This window comes from Malurus melanocephalus, unplaced genomic scaffold (assembly GCF_030028575.1).
Source record: "Malurus melanocephalus ecotype Western Australia unplaced genomic scaffold, MMel_1.1 scaffold_218, whole genome shotgun sequence".
In the NCBI taxonomy this organism is placed as follows: domain Eukaryota; kingdom Metazoa; phylum Chordata; class Aves; order Passeriformes; family Maluridae; genus Malurus; species Malurus melanocephalus.
This window is the reverse complement of record NW_026623450.1, coordinates 921710-947856: the sequence shown is the minus strand read 5'-3', so window position 1 is coordinate 947856 and position 26147 is coordinate 921710. Positions and strand designations below refer to the sequence as shown.

At 36.1% G+C, this 26147-nt stretch overlaps 1 protein-coding gene across 5 annotated transcripts in view; it reads right to left on the bottom strand.

The window, feature by feature from the left end:
• MPP7 (MAGUK p55 scaffold protein 7) overlaps nucleotides 1-26147 on the bottom strand; it is a 149401-nt gene that overhangs the window by 21550 nt on the left and 101704 nt on the right. For all 5 annotated transcript variants that reach the window (XM_057374158.1, XM_057374163.1, XM_057374159.1 and 2 more), the window contains 6 exons: nucleotides 24776-24907; nucleotides 16575-16656; nucleotides 15937-16022; nucleotides 14077-14151; nucleotides 13288-13484; nucleotides 12706-12770 (listed from right to left, as the gene is read on the bottom strand). In XM_057374158.1, the coding sequence (XP_057230141.1) occupies nucleotides 12706-12770; nucleotides 13288-13484; nucleotides 14077-14151; nucleotides 15937-16022; nucleotides 16575-16656; nucleotides 24776-24907 (637 nt within the window). The remainder of the gene's footprint in view (nucleotides 1-12705; nucleotides 12771-13287; nucleotides 13485-14076; nucleotides 14152-15936; nucleotides 16023-16574; nucleotides 16657-24775; nucleotides 24908-26147) is intronic.

The window sequence follows — 26147 nt, the reverse complement described above, 5'->3', positions numbered from 1 at the left end:
ATACAGATCAACTCCTTCATCAGTGATTAAGCTACTTCGGTCTACCTTGCTCTTGGAACAGGTTACAAGGTATAGGCAGTTTCCTTAAAACACCCTGAACTTGTGATCCAATCCTTTCAGTGACAATATTCTAGGGTTTCCTTTCAATGGAGCATGAGGTATCAAGCATTTATGTTACAATAATTAAGAGATGTGCCTAGAAAGTGTTAGTTTCTTAGCAATCAAGRAGTGCTGTAAGTGCCTCTCATGTTTTAACAGCATATGCATTCAAAAACATTGAGATGCTCACTTCAAAAAACARGGCTGCAAAACACCGATGGACATGCTGACTAAGTTGTTTTCAAGACTCATATTTGTTCTATTCTCCCAAAAAGCAATAGGCAGAAGAAAAAAAAAATCTTTGAAGGTCTTCACTATCCTTGGGATCGAAGGAATATATGCTTAGAGCAGTGGACAAGAGATCTTCCTAAGCAAAAGGGTGGACTGGAGCAGTCACATTGGTAGTGGCTCCCATGTACCTAAGAGAGGGTTTACGAAGTGTCTTTGCCTAGGACTCCTTTACCTTATAGACTGTCCAAGTTTTGAATCTTGCACAGCATCTGAGTTCAGAGTCCTTTCTGCAGCTGGTCAGCAAGTTTCTTGTCATATTATCACACTTTAAGCAGGGGCATTTGCCCAGCCCAGAAAAGTATCCCACTGCTGGTTGTTCCTTACAAAAATACTGAAAAATTATGTAGGAGAAAAGCACTCCTAAATGTATCTGAATAGGATACATTGGGCTCCTAATGGTTTGTGAAACAAGGAGACGCTGGAATGCACGAGACAGTTTGAATCAATTAATCACTGTGTCCTGTTAATGCATGCAAAAGAATGGTAACATTAACTTTCAAAAGCCTATCTGCTTRTTCTTAAGAGAGGAAAATGTTTAATGAATGATTCTTAGTGAAGAGCTCCAAGAAACCTCTAATTTCCAAACCAAAAAGCTACTTATTCAYAACCAGTGAATACATTGTGTCCTTACCCCAAAACTGGTCCTACCATTAGTTTTTCTGCCTTCTGACTCTCCTCTCTGACATCGCATTGCAAAAACACATACCCAGCATGAGAAGGCTGAAGGTAGCACCTCTGGACTGATGGTAGCAYGCCACTACATTGAACCTCTTAGTTAAGAAATCATTGCCTGAACTGCACTTAGTAATTCTCCAGTAATTTTTGCAAAGTTTTGCCTAATTAAACTACACCCCACCTTGATTTTTTGTTCTTTGCATCTGGGACAACAGTCTTTTTGGTAACTGTGGACCAAAATATTTCACTGAAAGAGGCTACAGCACCAAGAAAAGGTGGATTCTATTTTGTTTCCTTCATTCTCAAATGGAGCAGCAGACCACTCAGATCTGATTGCAAAACCATGATCATCTCACCCTAAGAATTCGTGCAATATGTATTTGCATACAGAAAGAAAAGATGGGGAGATGTTGTTCCTGTTTCAAAGGAATTACATGATAAGGAAAATGAATTTCATATCGAATCACATCCAGATTATMATTTTCCAAACATAATCAATCTTTCAGTACAAGTTCAATTCAATAGCATAATCAGATGACAATGAGTTCTGCAAACGCGTAATGGAATTATACCATACAAAGGTTTTGTAAAATGGTCAAAGTTCTTTCAATGATGTATTTTGTGTGTACCTGAAGGAGTTTATAGACCACATTTAAAACCACTACAGCGCAATGTGAAAACCAACTCTAATTTACAGTACTTGTCTATGATGTTTCAGTGAGACCAATGGCTTGGATGTACTAAAGTATGTTGACAAGTTTCTTCCTCTACTCTTGTAGTAGGAGGATGAAAGTCTTGGGAAAAAGGCTGTTTGCCACAAAATCTGCTCCAGCCAGCCTTCAGCTGGCAGGAATTCTGGACAGTTTCAACTAAAATATTTTTACATAGCTTTCAAAACGGCACAAATTAAAAAGTTGAAACATATCATGGAACATTCACCTTTTTTAAATGTTACCTTTGTTTGAAATTTGGAATCTTGAAACTGAAGCCAAAGGACACGTTCCYCACCTCTTCCCTGCTCCCCACAATAATACATTGAGCTCAGACTAGCTTTAAAGCTAAATTTAAGCTACTGAATTATTATGACTTATTATATATTGTMATGTGGAAAAGAACTGGTGCCTGCAAATTTTCTCTGTATTCTCACTGAATCCTCCCAAAATGGTTAGATAGACATGTACAAAGGAAAATGKGTACACAAAACTTGAATTAAACCATGAAAGTGTCTTTAAATAATTAATTAATTTTTGCATGACACAGTAACATTTTTGTTTCACTGAACACATTGTTYGCTTCACGCACCTTAATTTTGACCTTAAATCAAACCAGTATTTTAGTAGCCTATGTTTAACCAGGTAAAGGCACACATTACATAAACCCTTTATGTCAAATCCAATGAGCCATGTTTAAAACCTTAATATTCATGCATTTGTCATGCAGAGTAGAGTCATTTGTATGCAGATTACCCCCAAAAGCAAAGTGGACACAGTAGCTCCAGGGAAAAGAAGCTGAAAGAAAGGAACAAAATTGTCTTTTGTAACCAATTGCTCACCTAGATAGGATCCACTGTTGTGACCAGCACATTCAGTATCTTCTGGACGAAGTGTAAAAGCATACAGAATAAGAGCCAAGAAATAAAGCAGAATAGTTAGAAGCCCAGCAAAAAATACAGAAGAAATTACTTCAAAAATGACAACTGTGCAAAGCATAGCATTAAAAAGCCTTCAAAAAGCCATTTTCTTAAAAACATAAAACAATATTTATTGTTTTATATTTTAGCTGGAGATATTCTTGCATTTTGCAGCATGCACACTGATCTTTTTACCTTTTCAAGCAAAAGTAGTGATGACAACAAACATTCTAAAAAGAATTCTAACACCATATTACTTGCATTTTACCAGTTAATAGAAAATATGCCACTTAAAAGAAAGCGAAGTGATTTCATGTAAATCAAGCTTTTTTGTACACTATACATTATCAGACTTCAGCTTTAAGTTTTGGCTCACTGGATTAGACAGAAAGGTTTTTGATCAAGAACACATCCTCTCATTTAATATAAAATAGCTATAATGTATATTTTTACATGCCAGAGGCTCTTTGATCAAAAATATGAGCTACAATTTCTAATGCTTTTCTAAACAAAAGCCTCTTAAGTAAAAAAAAAAAAAAGAACCCAACCAAAAAACAACAAAAAAACCAAACAAAAACCCACAAGAGATCAGCTGCTATTACTTTAACATATGCTGCAAACATAACAGTAACCGGCTATACTCAGAGGGAAAACAGTAATGATGATACCACATAGATGAACTTTCTGCCATCTCAGAGAAATAGTCTGTCAGTATTAATTAGAAATGCAAGACCTCTCATGGCCATGTAATTAACTTGGAACTATYTCTTTCCATCCCAGCCCACACAAGTACTGCTATTATTATTTTATCATACTACTTTTCTATACATATCTTGCAGAAGTTCAAGAGTGAGAAAGTTTAAAACAATGGTTAAAATTACTGATCATTAAAGGAAGTTATTTTTATCTGCTTTAAAACATGATTCAATGTATTTGGTGGCAATATAAAAGCATCACATATATAACATCTCTTAGAAACATTAGACTATATTCAATTTAATTCTAAACACATGTTCTCTAAATAAAATTATTGGGCTATTCAGGGAAACTTTTATACATGTACCTTCAATTTCCTCTGAGAAGCACAAAGGAAAAATAGGAAAGGAAATCATTAAATGGAGTGAAAACATAACTTAAGAAAGAAAGTTAAATTGAAGAAGAAAAATGCACCTACCACACTCAACCGCTTCCTCATCTTAGAACAGCCAAAAAGACAAAGTATTATTGTTTAATACTTCATAAATAGGAAAAAAAAATCAGGTATGTAAGCTACTCTCAAATTCTCTTGACAGCACCTATTATATTGAGGCATATACCAACATACCAGTAGTGAGTTTAACTAGACTTAGAAAAGGACATAAAAAGGCATTAAAATATTATGTGCATTTTAAAGTTCCCATTTAAGACTGTTAAATTATTCATTTGGTAGCAATGACCTTACCCAGTTCTCATGGAAGTTGTCTTTAGTATTAAATGCAAAGTTTGTTATTTCCAATTAATCAGTGTTAACCTCGAATTTCTAAGAATCTCTACCATGAAATGGTCTCAGTATTTTTCTGTCCTTACAGTAACAGCTAGGAYTTTGGAGATGAATTTTGAAGGGTTTTTTTTTGGTTATGGCTTTAAAATGTATTTATTTATTCTGGAAACTACAATAGCAGCTGAACACATGCTGAAAGAATTTATATACTCTTGTAMTATTTTCTCTGACATGATCCTAATATAATAGAGCTACTTAAGACTTTCYCCTTACCTATAGTAAATCAACAAATTTCTGCTGCCTAGATAGTAGAAAAGATACATTTTTATAATCATCTTTGGGGTTATAGAGAAAAGCAAGATTAATATAATGAATTTTTGTTCACAAATATATATTAAGCTTAAGATTTATAGACAGATTTTGTAATCTACCTCTCATTCAAATTTCCTTTGGAATGTGGATAAATAGGCCTAAAATATATACTTCAAAGACTTTCCATGAAGCATGTCTTTTCTCAGATTCTGAAAAAAGTATTCAAAAGCTRTTTTACAACCTTTTATGCACAACTATCGTACAAAACAAAGGCTAGGTCAAAATTCTTGTGCATATACGACCACATGGAAGGGCTCTTCTCATTTCATGTCACAAAATGGACATGGGAGTCTCTTCTGCCACAGGAAAAGTACTGTTTTGTGCAATCATTTCTTGGTACCATTTTTCTTGAGGACTTACTTACATTTTAATGTATTAATTTAGAAGATTTTCTGAATCTTATTTAAAGTTTATTTCTATGATCAAGGTGACCACATGGTTTAAGTAGGCTGGGAAGACCTCTAAGGTAAACACTGCTTGGTTGACTACATATGGTACTTTAAAGGAGCGCAGACAGTTTTGTGAGTTGAAAGTGAGATTTCCTCTCTTGACCTTAAAAGTTCCCAGTTCTTGACAAATGCCCTAAAGCTGGGTCTAAAATGGCAGGCTGGCTTCCAGGTACTAATTATTTTCTCCTTCTCTGTGATGTATGACAAGTTTTTCTACATTTCCATTTCCATGCCTTTCAATAGACTGCAATGTATCTCCTGAAAACAAGTCACTAACACTCAAAACCAGTTTACATAAATARATTTTAGAAGTCTCCTGAATTCAATGAAGTTATATGACATAACTAGTGAGTGTGCATTTTAAAATACTGTCGGGTAGTTTAACACTGGTAACAGATAAGTCCTCATTTATGAACATCAAAAACCAGACCAGAAGCAAGGGAGGTGTGCATGCACACATGGACAGAGGTTTGTCTGTACAGCTGTACACTTGCTCAACCCTGACCACTGCAGACCTCAYGGGAGTCCTGCCAGTGTGGGAGATGGTGGGGTTACAGCACCAGGGGAATCCAGCCTTCTGGGCTACCCCTGCCAGAAAAGGGAACAGGCTTATCCATAAATGAAAGGCATTAGGATTCCCAAGTTAGTCAGCTGGTCCCAGAGAGCATAAGCCAAAACATCTACAGGCTGAGGTTTAATGCTGAGATAAACTGAAGGAGTTCTGAACTTTCTGTGTTTTGTTAAAAATCTTAAWACTACTCTTAACTTTCTTGGGCTACTCTTAAGGGCGAAAATAACAACCTGTAATGAAAAGATCTTGGAAATCACTACGTTTTAATAGCTTAATGCAGCTATAAACAGTCAACATGTAGCTCCCAATTTGAACTTTACAAGGAACTTYACCAGAGCTATTGTGTGTCCCAGTAATGTCAGAGGTTACTTGCCAGGAAACTTTGTATTGTGATCCACTACTAAGCAGAGCTCTGTGCATCTTGAAGCAGTTGTGTGCATGCAGTGTGTGCCCAAAGTTCTGAAGTTTTGAGACACAAAAAATTGGAGCCAACACAGTTTCACTAAATTGAAGTGCGCTGAGAAAGGAAATACAGGTCTATATCTGCAAGTACAATGAAGACTAAAGAGGWGGAAATCTGATGGGAAGTAAGAAAACTAAAGCAATGATAAAATGAAAAAAAAACCCACATCCAAACCATAAAGCAACATGGAACAAATAGAACAAAAAGGAAAAGAAGGAATACAATCAATTAAATGTATTGTGGTAAGGAGGGAGAGGAAGTTCCAAAGAAAATAGCAATGAAACAGGTTTTTGAAATGACAACAAAACCGTAACAAGACAAATGGGAAAAGAAGAAATAGGAAACACAAGTGCAATGGAAGCTTAGAAAGTAGACAGTTTTATTCATTTTAGAAAGATTTCAGCGTTGCCAATAATGCTTAATTATAACAACGAAAACCAGTATCACATACACTGTGTTTTTGTATGTATTTTAACTGAAATGTAAWCAAAATTTGATTTGGGGGGCCTCAYCTAAATTATACTGCTTAGGAAGCTCAAAACCAGGGCCATTTCCAGGAACATTTTCAACTSTTTGGAACAGTCCAGCACCAGATTAAGATTTTTAGCTTTTGTTGACTTCCTTCGAAAAATATTTCCAGCAAGCAATTTTACTTAAATGTTTCTCAACCTAAAATTAGATCCAGCAGCTCTGTTCTAGTTTCTTATCACAAACAAGTTGCTTTATTCTTTAAACTATACTTTACTTTAGTAAGCAAGAAATTGTGACATACAACGGTCTGCATTAAAAACTCTTCAGTGATGAACACCTCCACAGAGTAATCAGCATTTATACTGTTTTGCAGGTTTTTATCCTATGGAGTTTTGTAGATTGAATGATACATATGTTCATGCAATAGGAAATWTAAGATGATCTAATTTAATTTTCTCATAAACCCATCAGATAACAGTATCTCTATGAAGATAATTTGGAAAATGAAGAAGGATAGTCTTGCAGTGAAGGACAGATCCCTTTCCAGTTCTGTCTCACGTGACCTTGACTCAAATGTCATCCAGCTTCAGGTTTCCTTAATTTCTCTGTGGTAGTAGGAAGTTAAGATTTGTAAGGACAAGAGACTTCTGAACAAAAATGCTAATGTGTAAATTTATCTCTATAAGTCTGGTTTATTTTTTGTTGACACTCGTAACTACCTGCAGGTGGGCAATCAAGTTTCAAATATGTACACAGAAAAATACTGAGAAGAAATGCAGAGTTAATGCAGATTGTGCAGCAATTACGACAAGCAAAAAAGTCCTACCATASATTTATCCTAAATGCTTGGTCTTCAAATACAAGTGGTATAAAGCATTTATTCTTTTAGCCTGTTTAAATTTTTCTGTTGGCAGAACACAATCTTCAATTCAAAAGACACTCAACTACGGGTAAACTGGGTTACATCTTGTTTGARTGAACACCATTTGGCTGCAGTTAAGTCCTTCCTCTTGCTCATACAATGCCAATCACATATGGTAAATCAAAATTGAAAGTAAAATGGGTTTTAAGCCCTAGAAAAACTATACGGTGATGGCTTTGTTACAGTAAGTATTTACATTTAGCATTATATTTACAGAATGAATGTATTTTCATGGAAAAGACATCTCTGAACAGCTCTGTCATATATGCTACATACATGTGTTAAACTGTACACACAGGGTATGGATATACACGTACACATATGAATGCAGAGCACAARTTAACAGTTTACAGGCTACACTAGTTTAAATATAAAGTTACCAGTAATTTTCATACCAGAGACAACACATACATAACATAAGAATAAACACAGTAACCCCTGTGAAAGAAAAGTTAAGCTAAAGGAATATAATTTCTTGGCTGATTACTGCAGTTCATAGCAACTGCAGAAGAGTAGGTTATTTGGTTGTTATTCAAAGATTTTTCTTTCTTAAAAAAAACAGATTATCACTTTTGCCTACAAATTAAAGTAAGCYACACATGCAAGAACAACCAACCTGTTGGCAATATCTATTACAGTCTTTGTATTGAAATTAACAGACTGGGAGCCATTAAACAAATAATTCTTCTCCATACAAAGTCTTCTGTTACTCCAATTTTGCCAGCATGCTGCACCAGGAGAATGCAGAGAGGCCAGCTCTGGCTCACAAAGCTGTCCAAGCCAGGAATACTGTTAAGTATTATTAAGGAATACCAGGTGAACAGGTTTCTGCAGATCTGGCATTCAGCAGTGGCTCACAAGCTCAGACACACGAAAGCCAATTGCACATAGGCAGACACACTTACAGTACCTCCCTCTAATCCAGAGAGGTTTGTCACACCCACTCAGGTACATGCAAGGTTAGTCCTACTCACACAATCTCATGAAACTGYTCCTTTACTTTCATTCCATTTTCCTATTTTTTTTTTTCCTGTGATGCTTGTTCTTACAATTTTTCCCCAGTATAATTTCTCCACAGTATTAATGTACAAAACTGCTTTTTGCTGAAAAAGTTATTGCTGTTAAGTATTGGAAAGAAATGCTGAAAATACTTCAGTGGTTTGTTATTCCTTCATCATTTCTGCACTAACCCTGAGTCCRACAATTAACATATCAATCTCACCAGCAGGTCAGAACACCTAACAGCCACTTATACATCAAATATTACTGTTGAACTTACTAAGGTTTTCTACCAACAACAGCAAAACAAATCAGGTCAGAGTTCCTGTCAGTAATTTTTTGCATTCACTGTTTCACAGACATTTACAAAATAAAAATATTAATATTTTATTTAAACAGAATCAAAAAGGAACTGAACCACAGTGTAAATAGTGATGATTGCAATGCTTTTGCATAATACTGTAAACTGCATTAATCTAATAATTTCAAAGCCCATCCTCTGTGGTGTTTTGCTTAATGGGGTTTATGGGTAGCTTTTGTCCATCTGTTCTTCCATTGCCCTTGTTGCAATACCTTCTCCTTTTCTTCATCCTCAATAAAAAAAATTCACTTCCTCCCTTTTCCCTTTATTTTTTTATTCCTACTTTTTCTACATCTTCCTCTTGTCAGCACAGGCTCCACCTGCATTGCCAGTTTCCTTCAACTTCAGTTTGTTGATACCATCAAACTGTGCATCTTTTCCATTTGCACATGCAAAAGTGTGATTTCACTTACCTTTCCATACAAAGTATACACTGTTAGGCTCCCTCCTCCAGTGTACACGACACATTAAATGTTTTTTACTTTAGCAGGTACAATGTGGAAATGATTCTGTTTTAGCTTTCACCAAAAGGGCTAAATACTGGGATAGGCATGTGCATTCACACATAGACACAATGGAATAGCTCACTTGGCTATTAACGAGAAAATAAGAATTGGCATTTCCATTAAAAATTGATCCTTTTAATAATGTAGAACTAGACTGTGTTTGTTCATTTCAGTGCAAATAATTCTTGCAGAAAAAGTTTTGTAAAASAATTTTCTACTCTTTCCTCAATAAGGGTATGCATATGAGCATCACCAAAAAAAAAACCACTTTTATTTTGCTTCAAAATGTATGATACTCAAATATATGTAAAGATAGCAACTACACACACTGCTATGTTGAAAAGAGTGAAAAATTCAAAACAGGAAACAAAAATAAGGTTCCCAAAAGGATTCCAATCTACCTCCTTTCAGGGTTTGAATCATACTTAATCATCAAAGGAAAAACTGTTGTTGACCGTTTCAGAGAGATCTTTGTCTAGACAAATGCCCTTTCCAGTTCCAGGACTGGCTTAAGAAGAAAAGAAAAAAAGAAGTTATAGGATACTTCTTTCATATTATRTGACTTTAACTGACAGATTAATTTTCAAGTAGAAGGACACTATTACCCTGGAAGCCCACCTAAGAAACCAGAGCTGACTCACATTTTTTTTGAGCATTCAAGAGAACAGAGTTCTATTCTTTGATTCTCCCTATTAAAAATTAAGSTATGCATCAAGCTTTCTTCCTCATTACGAAACATGATTTGTAATGAGTTTCTGGAATTTGTAATGTGATTTGTGGAATGAGTTGACCGAACAGAGCAGACCAACATCCATGGCTACATACCATGTGTCAAGAAAGCTTCCTAGTGCAACTCCCAGTCCTGTCAGGAAAGGGACTTCTTTCAGCAGCTCTCCTGAAGTCAACAGGTTTTCGTCTTTATCAAGCCATAAGAATATCAACTGGAAAACTGCCCTTTTTATGCTAAGAAAATTCAGGTCACACAACTGGACGGGACCCGCTACAATAGTAAGCAGCCTCTCAACATGTAGCAAGTTCAGGATGATATACAGTACATGTTTCTCCACACAATTACTCTTCCAAGCACTGGAAACCCCTAAATTAAGCTGAAGGATTAAAAAGGAATCTGAAGAAACCAAACATCAATTTCCCACCCTCATATATGGGCTAAAAAAAAAAAAAAGAAAAAGAACCCTGCAGTTCTTTCCAGTTTTCTGTTCTCTGTGTCACCTTCCTTACATGTTTCTGGTAYTGTCAGAATGTTGTTTGTTCAGCTGGGCAATGCATGATTTTCCAGCATCTCCCAGTTTTGGCAAGATGATTGCTGTGCACAAATACAGACAAGGCTTCCACATCTCACAGCTTCACTGCTATGCTTGGTAACACGAAAATGCTGATTAACTTTAGAAAAATCACAAAGGTGCAGTTTCCCAGCAGAATCTTGAAAATCGAAGCAAGTGGAAGGTTTTCCTGAGAGCATCTTGAGCAACATCCTAGTCACAATGTTTTTCACTACAGCTGAATTCTGATCCTTAAGATGTCTTCTCTATGAAGGATCTGAATTCCCTCCCAGCACTAAAAACATGTTTAGTCTTTGAATGAAGGGATAAATCTCTACTGAGAACAGCACTTGTCCTGTTCCCATGAAAATCTGGCAGATATAGCAGCAGATTGTCTTAAGAAAAAAGGGAGAGAGAGTGACAAACCTACATTACTCTGCAGTCTTTCCTCCTTCAAGAGGCACCACTTTCTTCTAGATGGTCTGTAGCTGGAACTTACTATGTTCAAAAGAAATCCAAAAGAGAACAGTAACAGGCATACTACTCGACCCTTACACTCTGTCATGTTTTAAAGGGGAGGAAGAGTGGAACTCTTCTCCCCTGTTTAAGCTAGTTAAGGCAGCCAGTGGAAAAAACTGGGATAACAGTAGACATTGTACTATGGGTCTTCTTTGGGTTGTAATTTTGGCAATTCCCAATCAGGTTCAGCTGCCTCTTTGGAAGGGTGAGATGCATCTTGTAAAACCTTTCACTTGAAGGTCACTAGAAAGATGCAGTCCATTACAAAAGGGTTCATGCAGTGTTGCTGCAGCAACTGATTTACCTCTTCAAAAGCATCAGTGCCACCTTAATTGACGGCTCTTGTTGAGTGTATTATCCAGACTCAAGAACAGTGGGCAGAGAGAAATAGCTATACCCCGGGATCAGACACTTTTCCAAAACTGGGGCAGAGCAACTTGACCTAGATCCTAGAAAAACAACAGATTTACTACAAGCTGGAGGAGCTGCTCTTTGTTTCCAAGATCTATGTAAATAGAAAAGCTATAGTGCAATTGTAATATCCGTTACTGTAATTAGAAAAGCTAATCAAGGGCTTTGGAGTTAAAAATAGCMTTGGGACACACAATCAAACAGTGAAATGGAATGAAAGATAGAAAATGCAGACTATTAGAAAAATAACAGTAATTGTCAAGCTTCAGAACACACCAACCATAGCAAGAAGTTAGGAAAATTCCAATAGAAACCTTGGTGAGAAGTTTTAAAGTTAAAAGCATTTAGTTCAGCACTTAGTGTGCCAGCATCCACTGTTTGCCACAGTATCCATACTTTGTGTTTCAAAGTTAGGTAATGAAAGGTGGTTGGAAATATTAGACCACTTTCTGAATACTTCTAGTTGAACTCACAATCATGTTTATATTTAAGATTTAGATCCTACTGAAGCCTGATAGTTTCAAACATTGCTGACTTTGTTAGAGTCTGTACAACTGAAAGAAATAACAGGTCAAGTAAAATATGCAATAATACTTAAAACAGATGTTGATGTAAATTCCAGTGAAGAGAAAATATTTGTTTCGATGTATGCGCTTTCTTAGATGTTATTTTTCTTATATTGCGCAACTACTGTATTTAAAAGCAGAGACTGATAAGGATGAGTTTATTTAAAAAACAAGAAGCAATTCTGTGAATGTGTATCAATGAATGTTCTGACTTTTAAAAAAATTGTACTGCTTCTTGGGTCACAAAAAGTCACCAACTATATGGTGGAGAGAAAGGGAGACTATCAAACTATGTATCTTACTTTCAATTTARATTTCACTGTACTGATGCAGTCTGAATTATACAAACTGTTGAGCCAATTCTGTAGTATTTCAACATTAAAAGAACACCCTTCAACCTTTCAAAAATTATATATCAAAATATTAACTGGGCTCAGTGCTTCAAAAACAGAGGGCTGGGAAAGTTTCTAGCTGCTTTTAAAGCTTTTAATGACATTATTTGTATTTATTTTCCTACTGATACAGTGGGATCAAGAAGATGTCATGCCCAGGAGATATGCATCCTATAATTGAAAAAAACTGCTATTTTATAAGGTTAGAGATGTGGAGTTCCATTTCAATTCCAAGTTAACAGACTTACATGATTTTCTGTTGGAAATTTTCAGTGGCTGTATCTGTACTTCTGGTCTTCTTAGTGCAAATCTCCTATAAAATGGGAGGTGGTGGGGGAAAGACACAAACTCCTCAGTTTTCACTGCAAATTTGGGATTAATAAACACTTAATATCATGAGACTATTGAAAATGTTCAGAAGATTTTACAAGAAATTAACTTAAAGCAGTGCGACCTATTCACAATCTAAAAAAATTAAATCTTGCCTGAAATTTTTGTAAGCTCTCCAAAATCTGCTGCAGTTCTTACTCCTGCATAGTACATCAGTGTGAACGCAGATACTGATGTGCTATTTTCCATATGTTTTTTCTTTCAGTCTGGATCAGTGTTATCCTATCAGTTTTTGTCATTATTAATTATAGCCAGAGAAATAAGGAAATCCAGAGTGTTTCAGCAACATGTTTCCAAGTTCAGTTGTCCTGCTGCAAATGCACGTTTATTGTACCCATGTCATCTTTGAGCGTTACACGTGCCAACTATGCTAACTTAACAACTCAGCAATAAGTCTCTTACTACAAAAAAGAATTAAATTATGCTTCTCAGTAGCTCACCTCTCCTGGAAATGCTTTGAAGGGATCAAGCCTGCTCTGGGATTGGCATCACCTTCATGTTTGGCTTGCCACCAGGTTGCATCATCCTGGCTCATGATCTGAAGGATATCTCCTTTTCTGAAAGCAAGTCCAGCTTCTTTACAAGGAATTGCTTTATCTTCATTAGGATCATAGTCAAATAAGGCTCTGATAAACATCTGAAACAAACCATGTTTTATCTTTAGAATCAAAATACAGTCCAAAGRTATCTTCCTTTTCTGTTTCTACTGTTCAAAACCACTGAACTGAATAATGTAAATATTTACTGCTGCAAAACAACCTTATGGATGTCTAGCATGAGAAATTCATGTGGGAATGTTCAACTCATTGCTTCTGCAATTGCAGTCTCAGTGGAGTAAAGGCCCTGTGACTCAAGGCAAGCAGGACTTTGCAGGTGCATAGTGTGCCCACATGAAGAACAGAGAAGATACTGTTGAATGAGGATGCTATTGAGTGTCTTCTACCTAGTGTATGATGGAAGGAGTACTTGGAAACAAGCCAGGTCCTTGCAGAAGGTGGAAGATTACCTGTCAGCTACAAAGCTGAGAGTTCAGGCTTAAGAACCAAGTTACACCCACTCATAAATTCAGCACCTGTGTACTGAAGTGTACAGTGTGCTATATATTGTCACATTACRAAAATTGAGTCCACAGGCATAAATCACTTTCTTGGTTCTGTCATCCAGACAAAAAATATATATATTCTTAGCAYAACACTCACTGCAATGGCTTCTGAAACTGTCTTGCTTACCTTGCCTTCCTTCATTGGCATTTCTTCCTTCACACTGGGTATAATTTTAAACGTAATTGCTCCTTGAGACTGAGCCTGGTGAACATTTGAAAAGAAAATGCACTGAGAATTAAGCTATGCACTTCAAAGAAATCTTAGATGATAAATAAATGCAAATGAATTTTAAGAAACTTTAATGAGTCTATCCTCTTCCAAACTCTCTGGAGTTTGACAGCTTCACTTAACCAAAATTTGTATTACAAAAATTAAAATATTCACTTGAAATCCTTGTGTTTATTTGCCTCTCTAGTGGGGCAGATGGACCGTTRAAAACCGGGACATGCATGGTTCAGAGGTCCTAGTTCTGTACCAAAGGCAGGAGAAAATGCTACAGCTAAAATGCATGCATATTAGAAGCAACTGCTGGACTCCTGGCACAGTTTGGACATCCCTGGAAAAATCAAACTAACATTTCATTTTTCAAAAAAAAAAAATTATAGAAAAATTCAAACAGGCTTGTGCCATATTTATCATATAGAGCTGTTGGGGGGGTGGGATTTATTCTCTTGGCAACTTTAAGAAACTAGAAAAAAAACCATATTTGAATAGACTACGTGTACTAAATGRAAAAAAAGCCCTCCACTATAAATCTAAAAACAAGTTAGCCATCATCAACCACCTCATCCATTCATCTTTCCCTATATCCCACTTAAAGTGTGTCTGGCTACACTTTACTTATTAACCACAATATATTCCCACTGCCTCAGTGACATGTTGCTATTGAAGGAAGTGCTAATCAGTTGGGGGCTCTGCTACTATTGCAYGCAGCCGACAGTTTTCATAAAATGAGCAGAGTGCAAAAGACAGCCAACGATTTAAGCAAAATGGAAACAGGCCTGTCCACTACTAGGCGAGACATTCTTCTGCCGGCATGTCTGCAATCCAAGGCTCACTGTTTGACAGGCAGCAGCCAAGGTCTTATTTCACCCACCGYAGGACTGGAATCAATAATTTTGTCACTATTGAAACAAACTCTAACTAGCTTTTGGTGTTTATTCTGTACCTTGAAAAGGTAAATGGGGAAATTGTTCACACCTTTTCTAGGTATTTTGTTTCTAGACATTTTTAAATATTAATTTTTGAAGGAAACTATGGCTCTGTAGCGAACATGAAACCATAAAGCAAGAATGAATATCAGCAGGTTAGCACTTAAAATGAATCATCTTGGTTACTGAACCAAAACAGTGAGATAGCTGCTCACTTCAGCAGGACAGCAAGGTATTTATGTATCTAGAAATGCCTACAGCGTGAACAACAGAGCTGTCATGACTCTCATCAATTTCTTTTGTGTAAAAATATTTCTGAAAAAGTCTAAATTTCTTAAATTGCAGTAGTGTTTCAATAATGAGAAACCAGGCAGGCTTCAGAGACTATGCATTCTAGAAGAGCGCAGACAGAATAATATGTATGGCCTACACTGTAAATCAATGTCAAATAAAATCTTCATATACCAGTTATACAGTCTAACTGGTACCTGTATTATAAATTAATTGCCACACGACAATGAGTTACTAATGAAGACATTTAAAATAGTTTGAATTCAAAAGATCATGGTGGGCCTTAAAAGCTGCAGATTATAAACTGAATTCTGCAACATTCTGCAACATCTTTATTGCCGTATAACTGTCTTTAACTCTTTAAAAAGTAATATATAATTTCATATATATGTAATGCATGGAAAATCACTCTAAGAGAAATGACAGATTTGTAAATGATGCACTTGAAGAAAAGACCAATATATATAAGAAAAACAGTAGAATCGTAAGTCCAATTATTTTGTCTTAACTCTCCTGAATTAATTTTAAAATGTTTGGTATTTACCAAAATGTGTATTATTTCTTCTGGCTTTTTATCATCTACAGGAATCCCATTCACTTCCCTCAGTTCATCACCAACATGAATAAGACCTACAGAGAAAAAAGAAGTTATGGAACTGTACCTATGTATCACACAACAACTGTCATTACTAACATTTAGCTTGTTACTCCCTTGTTCACACACTTTAAAGTCTAACTTAAAACCAGGAATATATGGTGAATGTAACAGATACTGTCCTCTCAGATAAGTTTGATAAGGTGGTTGGTTAACTCACCTCCCTGTCTTCCTCCTAATCACACATAGATTCTTGGGGTATCTGGCACAGGGAYAGGATTAGGCTTTGATGATCCTGATGGGTCCCTTCCAACTCAGCATATTTTATGATTTATAAGTGGATGTCATCAATTGGAAACAAACAATGAYATATATAAAAACCCCTCTGTAGCCACTAACTCGAAGATACCTTGCTGCAACTGAATTAGCGAAAAAAAAATCAGTATACTTGCAGCGGTATTGAAATATCACTTTGGAAAACTGTTTGTGATAGTGATGTATTTAGTTTCTACAAAATATTCCATTTTATCTCATCTTTTCCTGAGTTCTAAAACTTGAACAGCTARTGCAGAACAGCAACACCTTACCACTTCTATCGGCAGCTCCTCCACGCATTATCCTGGCCACCACAATTGCACCAGTATGTTCATCCCTTTTAATAGTAGCTCCCTCGGGGAGAAGAAAAAGGAAACAAAAAAAGAAAAAAAAGTTATTTTGTTAATCTCAGCATAATTTTAATACACTACACTAAATAAAATTTACTATGTAAAACTGCAAAAAGCTGACATTGGATTAATATGTTAATAAGCCAGAAATTACACTTTCTTCTTAAAAGAATATACAAAATACATTGGCTCTCTTTATCTCCTCTTAAAATGTGTTTACTTTTTCAATCAGAAGTAACTCATGCATTCTGTGAGCACATGGGTTAAAAGAAAAAGGCATAATGATGGGAAAGGTTTGCTTTTCAATTTAATGTTAACTGCAGTATACCTTACTTGAGTCTGCTGCTAAAATTGTATTAAACTAYTGTTGAAAATTGATAAATTGTTCCTACATTAAAACAAGCCACATTACATACTATGGGAGTCACAAAAATATAATTTCCAACATGGGTACAGAAGGTGTATCAGTATTCATAATTGTTGCATTTTATACTCAGAACTGGCTGTGTACCCACTGATCACCCTTTTGCTTTACAGTGTTATCAATAAACAAACACAAATTTGAGAAGGGCCCCTGAATGTTAGGGCTCATCTGGAATACTCACAGGACAGAAATGCAGAGGAGKGGAGCATTTCCTGAGTTAGTCATGGCTATTTTTCATACATTATGCATAGACAGTACAGGGCGCTGACTTTGTATAGTGAAATTTCCAACAGCTGTCTAGGTGAGAAAAATGCCTATGTAACAAGAACTGTGAGGGTGCATTGAAGAGGCACAAAGTGATGGGGAAGCAGCAGGCAGCAGCAGTGACAAGTGAGAAGGGACACGGAGTGTCCTTTCAGGCAGAACTGGGGAACAAGGGAGGAAATGCTGGCCCTGTTCTGGGAGACAGAATGCACTGAACACCACGGGGATTTTAACTGGGCAAGCCGAACTGCAAAATCACCTCCAAAAAGGTGATTTCATCCACTATTTTTAAAAAACAACAGAAAAAAAGCATGCCTTGTCCATAGGTTTTTAACTGTGCATGATTAGTTTCTCATATTAATCTAATTAGTTACCTGCAATAACTCTTTGTTAATCAACAGAGATATTAAGGACTCTGTCAGGGAGGTCAACTTTCTGAAAATTTCCGTATTTGTGATTAGTGAATGAAGAGTATTACTTCACCCCTGAGTGCTATGTGCATTCTGCCACCACTGGTTAAAATTTCYTTCCATCAGAGAAGTGTTGTGCTTGCAGTAAGGTACATAAGTGCCTTGACACCTATGTACTTTTTAAGGAAGTTCCTTGAATAATTTATTGGTTTTTATAGCTACCTTGGTATAGAATTATATTTGTTTAGAATGTATTGTTTAAAATAAACATCATGTTTATCACTACTTCAATTTTTAAGTTTTTTATGAGCCTTTATAGAGCTGAAAATTGTACAAAAAACGGAACTGAGATTTTTCTACAGCTAGCAATTTCACTGACTGTAAATAAACTAGTTTCCCTTTACCTTCAAGATGGAAATACAGCACAAGTCATTAAGACAAAAAATGGGAGAATAATTTGATTTTTTATATGCAAGTTGCATTTATTGCAAATAGAAAAAAATTTAAAACACTCACYGTTCACTTTGACTAAAACATCAACAGCAGCCAGCACTCAACAGCAAAACTATGATGCTATGGTGCTATGCTACAAAACTGATGCTATGTTTTTGCATTTCATTTTACATCCTAAATTAATTAGTATTAAAATCTATCTATAAGCAAATTAATTCTGCAATGTGCCAGCCTTCTTACTGTGTATAGTTTATTATGAAATTATGTCAGCATGCATTTGTTTGCATTAGTTTCAAATTAGTCTGAGAGTTTCACAAATATAGTTTTAGCTGTAGCTAATCTCACTTAAGAAACTCATGACTAGACTTCTGTGAAAAAAGAATTGCATATCCTTAGGAATATATCAAACAGCCTTAAGCCCCTTAGCTTATACCTCAGTATTAAGTTCTGACCTTGCAGCAACAGCTACTRATTTGAAGTTTATTATTTATACCTGGAATGCTTAAACTTTTTTTAAAAGTGTTTTGGGTTTTTTTCTGAGTATATCCATCAAACAGAAAAAAGCAGCATTAGGATGGTAGAAGCAAATATAAATACAGTATATTTCCACTACACTGTCCAAAACAAGCTCTCCTAATTAATCAAGGACAAAGCCTTCATCAGAAAGGCTTTATACCTTTTACCTAGAAGTCAACACCATTGAATGCCACTAAATGCAAAWGGCAAGCAATGACTGACAGCTCTACCCTGTGATCACCCACTACCCCAACCCCATGCTGATGTCTGGAAAGTGGTACTTCACTTTGTTTGGCTTTTTAGACAGATCCTAGAAGAAAGCTGTGTGCAATCAAAGACCACACTATTGACCCAGACAGCATCTGGAACTAACAATAAGCCTCTTGTCCAAGTGGAACAGTCACTTCATGCTCTATGTGATTATCACTACTGGCACAAAGAAAATTTTCCTAACACAGATTAACTGATCTGAAAGATGGCCCTGTGAAGATAATAGGTAAACTGGAATTTTCAAACAAAGGACAGAAACAAGTTAAAAATGACAGGAAAATTAATTAACCCAAGTTTKCAGTGGGTAGATCCATGAAAAACACTATTTGAGTTTATGTATTTGTACCTTTAGTACACAAATTAAAAAGAGAGYTCTATAAATGCCACCTCCCTCCCAATTTGGAACTCTTAAAAATAAATCATCAAACACAAGTGGATTTCTTTTGAAAACCTGAGGAGTTGATTTTCTGAAAAAGCAGCTTCTCTTGTACTGCTGCCAGCCCTGCTTAAACTATGAGGTATATATWATCTGGCAAGAAATTCTCCTTATAAGATGTTCAGCTCCAGTACTTTCAGTTACATGTGCAGCACAGCTCCTCATTTARAGCTTTAAAAATGGAAGAAGGTTAGACTGGACCTTGAGAGCTGGAAAATATTTTCAGTGTTGTGAGCCAAAAGTGTAAGTTACCCTAAATGAGACATATACAGATGTAATAGCATAGCTCAGTTTAAAATACTTTTAAAGGGAAAAATAAGGAGTTTGGGAGCCATATGGTGATCAGACTGAGAAAATGTTTAAAGGTATACCATACAAAAGCACTAAAAATAATACAAGCTCCTTCAGCAAGACTCTTTCACTGTTYTTAGTTGCTTTTCCCTCCCTCATTTTTAATGCGTACCATTCATTGGTAAGCATTGCTCAGGGTTTCACAGATGTGAGCTTTATTAGTTCATCCATTTATCTGCTGGTTTCAGAATATAAGCATTTTAAATCTTTATTTTTAAAGAAAGAAAAACTAGCTGGTAAAATAAATTGCTAGTAAGAGAATTTGAAATGCCAGTAACATTCTTGAGTACATCTCTGTTAAACAAAAGCACATGCAGATGATAAATGCAAACAAGTACTTTAAAAGCATTATTTTAATTCATTCACTATTGAAAGTGCAAATACAAGTTCTACCCTACAGTGAGAACTTATTTAAAAGTTGATGTCCACTTATATGTAGATGATGTAGACTAAAACTAACCCTATCTACAAATTAATCTCACCAGAAAAACAGCTAGGTTCATCCACTAATGTGAACTGAGCTACAGGGACTAAAAGTGTGAGGTAAGTGAAAGCTCTAGCATCTGCATGGACAGAACACACAAATCCTTTAAATCACCAAAATTCATTTGATCAAGTTCAGCTATGGAAACCAGGTATATAGTTCAAACCAGGGGCCCAGGCTACTTCTGTAGCTCTGGAGAATGAATCGTCCTTTCAATAAGTCAGTATTCTTAAATAGATGGCATGGGTCACTCTGTGGAGCTGCCCATTTTTCTCGTGACTCTAGACGTGGCATGGCACAGAGGTTAGTTTTCAAATGGCCAGATTTATGAGAAATTAATCTGTGACACAGAAGCAACCATCTTAATGTGAAGAAGCATCCTGTTCACAGTAACAGCTGCAACAAACCTGGAGCATCACATTTGGAAACTGGAAGCAGTAAGAGGCCAGGTACTGAACTTTTGGTAGTGTGGTTATTTATCCTGGATATCAGGAATGCTAACTAGGGACAGGGCTGTGGCTGAAAAAGCCTTTGGGAGGTAGGCGTAAGTAAAAACTCTCAAAGCTCTCTGATAAAAAGCCCAATTACAGAGAGGTGAATTTTGGATTGTCTCTGAAAAGAGATGTTTCTTTCTCTTTAAATAAAGTTAAAAAGATGTTCCAAATTTCTTTGCTAAAATAACACATCCTAACACAATTTCACCTCACTTGAGGGAGACCCTGCTGGAACAGCATTTGTTAATAGAGCATTAAAAAAACCCCAAACCAAATACTGTGGAAGGATTAACAAAAAAATTTAAAACACCTCTCTCAAAAAATTGGGGGARAGTTCAGCACTGACTTCTGAAGTGATGAAATTTGGCAAATCAGAAGGCCCTCCTACAAACCATGTGTTTCCCTCTCTTTTGAAATTATTACTCCTGGGAATTCAGGCTTCATTAATATATGATTAACCCAGGCTCTGAACATCAGTGAGGTGCTTAACTCAGAGTAAAGCATGAACAAGAGCACAAGAAGAAACGTGGTGCAGTTTTATATTAAAATGGTCACTAGGTATATTCCAAATAAGTTKAGAGAGTGCCTAATTGCTTCAAAGTGAGTACTCTTGGAAACCATCYGAAGGAAATGCAATTCACAATGTCCAGGGTATACAACTGATGTAAAGTTCACAGCTTTGCAGGAAAACAATCTATACTGCTTGGGTACAAATAGAATACAAGACTGTGTCTGGAGTGAAAGAAAAGTTCAAAGAGCTCAGTACCGTCAAGTCAAGAAACCAGTCAATCTCTATCCTAGTAAAAATATTGTATAGTACCTCCAATCTCAAACTCAGTTACTTTTAGGAGAAGATTCCTGATACAATATTGCAAGTGGAAGTTGTGCTTTTTGACTGGAGAACAATAGAGAATCAATAAACTGAACAAGTAGAGACTCTTTGATCTGTACTAATAATATCCAAGACTTCAGAGGAAGCTCTGAAGGAAAAGCCATTWAAAATGGAAATAAATAGTAAACAAAATTATAATTAGCTTAGTAAAMAGAGATTATGATGTATCTTCTTTTAGTAAAATAACTTTGGGAAGCATAAATACAGTAGATCTAATATAAGTAGTATAAGCCTGTCTTTAGTTATTCTGCCACGCTATATTTTGGTAAAACCTTATCTGAATTACTATCCATGTTTCTTCTCATCTCCACCTAAGGGGAAAAAAATCTAGGGAAGACAATGACAAATAATAGGCTTGTTATGTATTGTGGCGATGGTGTCATAATTATAAGTCACTATAAATCTGACACAAATAAATTCATGTTTGACATGAAGATGAATAACGTTAAAATGGATCGAAGGTGCATTATAGAAGAGGAGGAGGAGGACACGACAATCTTTGAACTCCTCCTAGAAAACAAGAAACACAACTCACCAGAAGCTCTTCTCTAACAAAATAAAACATCAAGATAGGCTCAGGATATGGAAAGATCACAAATACAGCTTTCCCACACAGATRAAGTAGAACCTTAGAAATGCCGCAGATTCCACATGTCTGCTCCAATGCTGCACTTCCCAACTAATGGAATACTTCTGCTAATTCTTAGGCTAAACCTCTTAGGGCTGCACCTTGKGACTATTGCCCTGTGTTTTAGCATCTTTCACTGCTGAGGAGTTTGAGTTCATTTTACTTGTGAGCTCCCCATTCTCATGTACTTGTATGCTGCCATTAGCTCCCACCCTTTGCCTCTTCCTAATAAAAGTTCTACAACAGATTCCATTGTAAGGCTGTTTCTACTTTGGTAAATAAACAAAGCAGTCTTAAACCAAAGAAATTAGTTTGCTCACATGTTTTATATTTTCCATGGCTGCTGTCGTGTCTAGTAAAAGATCTAAAACYCCCTCTCTGTTACCTCTGTAGCACAAGAGTTGTGCCAAGTGTGGATTTAAGAGATTGTACAGGTTTTGGCTGGGATAGGGTTAGTTTCCTTCATGGTAGCTCCTATGGTGCTATGTTTTAGATTTGTGAYGAAAACAGTGYTGCTAACACAGGGATATTTTAGCTATGGCTGAGCAGCACTTAACACAGTGTCAAAGCCTTTTCCGCTCCTCACCTCACCAGGGAGAAGGCTGGGTGAACCTGGGTGCACAAGSAGCTGAGAGAATACACAGCTGGGACAGCCATCCCACCTGATCAGAGGAACATCCTACACCATAGGCTGTCATGCACAGCAATAAAACCGGCGGAAGAAAAAGGAAGGGGGGATGTTCGAGTGATGGTTTTTGTCTTCCTGAGAAACAATTATAAGTGATGAAGCCCTGCTGTCTGGGGATGGCTGAACACCTGCCTGCCCAGGGGAAGTGGTGAAAGAATTCCTTATTTCGCTTTGCTTGCACATGCAACTTTTACTTTACCTATTGAACTGTCTGTCTCAACCCACGAGTTTTCTCATGTTCATCCTTCCGATTCTCTCCCCCATCCCACTGGGGAAAATAAGTGAGGGGCTGTGGGGGGCTGAGCTGCCAGCTGSGCTTAAAKASACACACAGGTATCTGGAAGAGCTCAGTGTCCCGTCAGAGTGTGGAGGCAAGAGTGGAATTTGAAGAACAGTCCRAGGATAACCTTTGTCTTAAGCAACTGTTTTTGTCCCTTTCAGAGAGCTTAAAATCTCAAAAGTCAATATACAAGGTATATAATTCATAGAAGTTTTCAGAAAATATCTGAGTTTTGTTTAAAAAGTTACTATTTTCCAACCCACTTTGAGATACTATTAACCAAAGGTATTTAACTCCTAAGTCTTAGTAACAAATCATGTTTGTAACATGAAACTATGTAAGTTAATATTTTATTAAGCCTTTTCTGACATTTTTTAAGAGTGTTTTCATTAACACTAAAAATATGCTACTCAATTAGACTTCATTTCACACTGTATGCTCAAATCTCCATATACCTTTCAGAATTGATCTTTCTGATACTAAATCCTAAAGCAAGCTTATTGTCTTCATCAAATAATTTCTTCGATTAAAAAAATAYAAAAAGCTTAAAGCTGTGATTTAATTATTTGAGGGAAAAAAATCAGCACATTAAAACAAAGTCACAACTTTCTACATGGTCAAACTTGTAATTATGCCCATGGGCACSTACAGTCAGTCAGTAAAACTCATTTCTTATTTATTGATGCCAGAAATCCATCAAGAATTAAAGTGACAGTAAGCTATCTACTGTGGGACAAGCTACCTCTGWATGTCTAACAGAAGCAGGACTCTCCCACTGTCATCTCAAGTACAGAATGATGACTTTCTCAAAGTAAGTTTGCAGCTATTTCTCCAGGACTGCTGTTCACTAAAACAAAGCTCTTACTGGTTTGCAGGAGAAAAAGAACATAGCTWAAATTTATACAAGATGACTCCCACTCTACAGCAAATAAAAATAACCAAAACAGTAAAGCATTTTAATATTCTTGTAATACAACCTAGGCTTAGTCCTTTCATTTTTCCAGATATCCCCATGAAGATATTAACTTTCTAGTATTCATAATGCAAAGTACAACAACAGACATCTTAAATTTGCCCAGATTTCAATTCAAGTATTATAAAATATGTTTTCATGCTTTCTTTTCAGTGTATTGAAAGGTCATGTTTTTTTACATGAATGCTAACAGGCACAGTTCACAATACAGGTCAAGATTTCTTTGGGGATTCATTCTCTGTCTCTCATTTTAAAATAAGTTTATTAKTTGAAATCAAGATAAAAGACAAATATATATTTGATCTAAATGCTCAGACTGGCCCACATATATAATGCTTAAACACTATGATGATCAAAATCTTTTTATTCATTTCATATGCTTTACTAATAATGACTGTGAATCAAAGTCACAAGTGTATTACTTAATGTTATGAATAGCCATGTGTAGTATCTGTCTATCCATGTTTCAAGTTAGTATCACCCACTCACATTCATAATCTGAGCACTCACCACCCTGCATGCAAACAGAAAACCCCAGACCAAAAGACAGGGTTACCTACCAACGGTTCCCGGTTYTTGACGAGCCTAATTATTTTAACTGAATCTTCTTCTTCATCAATATCATCAGGCATGGGGGGCAAGATGGGATCATAGTTCTTCTGAGCAACAGTATCATGTACAGACAGCAAAGCCTGGAAACATTAACAGTCAGTAGATTATTTGGCATCTGAAAAGTTCAGGAAGGCAAAGCAGAGGACATTATTTATACCCTGACTCTACTGCTGTGATGCAAGTAGATTGGATATAATTCTTGTATACAATTTTAACACATTTCAAACTGACGACACAACTCCATAAAGAATATGTTTCCAYATATGGAATGTGTGCAACTAGTAAATTGTGGATAGAAAACACCGTCTTCATACACACGAAAATACCATGTGCTTTGCATACTAGCTTTTACAGGAACTATGAAATGAAGCAAACCTTAGTCTCTAAAAGTAAGTAAATAATTATACTTGCCCTCAGTAAAAAACTTATTTGATACAGTGGGCAGTCCTATGAAACAAATAAAAAATAAGCACTTTCCAAGACTTCTGTTCAAGCACAAGATGTATGATATGAAGGTGTTGCCCAACCACTCCCTTCACAGGACCTCTGAAAGCTTACCTGGTTACTGTATCCCTTTCATATGAGCCTGAAATTACCTTAGGAATTTTTAATTAATTATGGAATTCATAACTGAGATTGAGGAACATACTACTGAAACAACTTGGTTTAGGCAGGTGTTTATCAATCACCTGCTGCATATCTTTCTTGCCTCTTTCTCTGTTGCTACTCCAGTTCATGCAGAGCTTAAAAAATAGATTTTTCAAAGAAATGCCTAAAAATATTAACAAAAGGTTCCATCGTAAGAATGAAATAATTTATGAACTGTCAGGAAATAAAAAATCATGAAAGGCAAAGGAAACTAGAAAGCTCATTCTCCTATGGCTTAAAAAAAGAAACCTTGACGATAACATAAAATTCACACTTCTTTCTAGATACAGAACTCCAAAAGTTCTTTCCTATTTTGAAAAGTCTTCATTATTTATAATATCTTTTAAACTGGTGAAAAATGGTCAAATAATGCTTTACCTTTTGTAGTGAAAACTGTACATCGTACCACAAATGACAGCAACAGCCATACACATAATTCTATCTACTGCTTTCAGTTGCTTCTGTTTTCAGTAGTTTCCTCTCAATAAATGAATATTTAACAGCTTTTCTTAACAAAGAACACAAAACGGCTATTTGTCTGATGCCAGTTTCCTTGCTACTTAGTAATGGGTGGACGGTACTTGACTGAGTACACAAATGACCAGAAATGCTATTTTCTCAAGGGTAATGCAAATGTTTTTAAAAAGCATGACACTTCCATTATGCTATTCC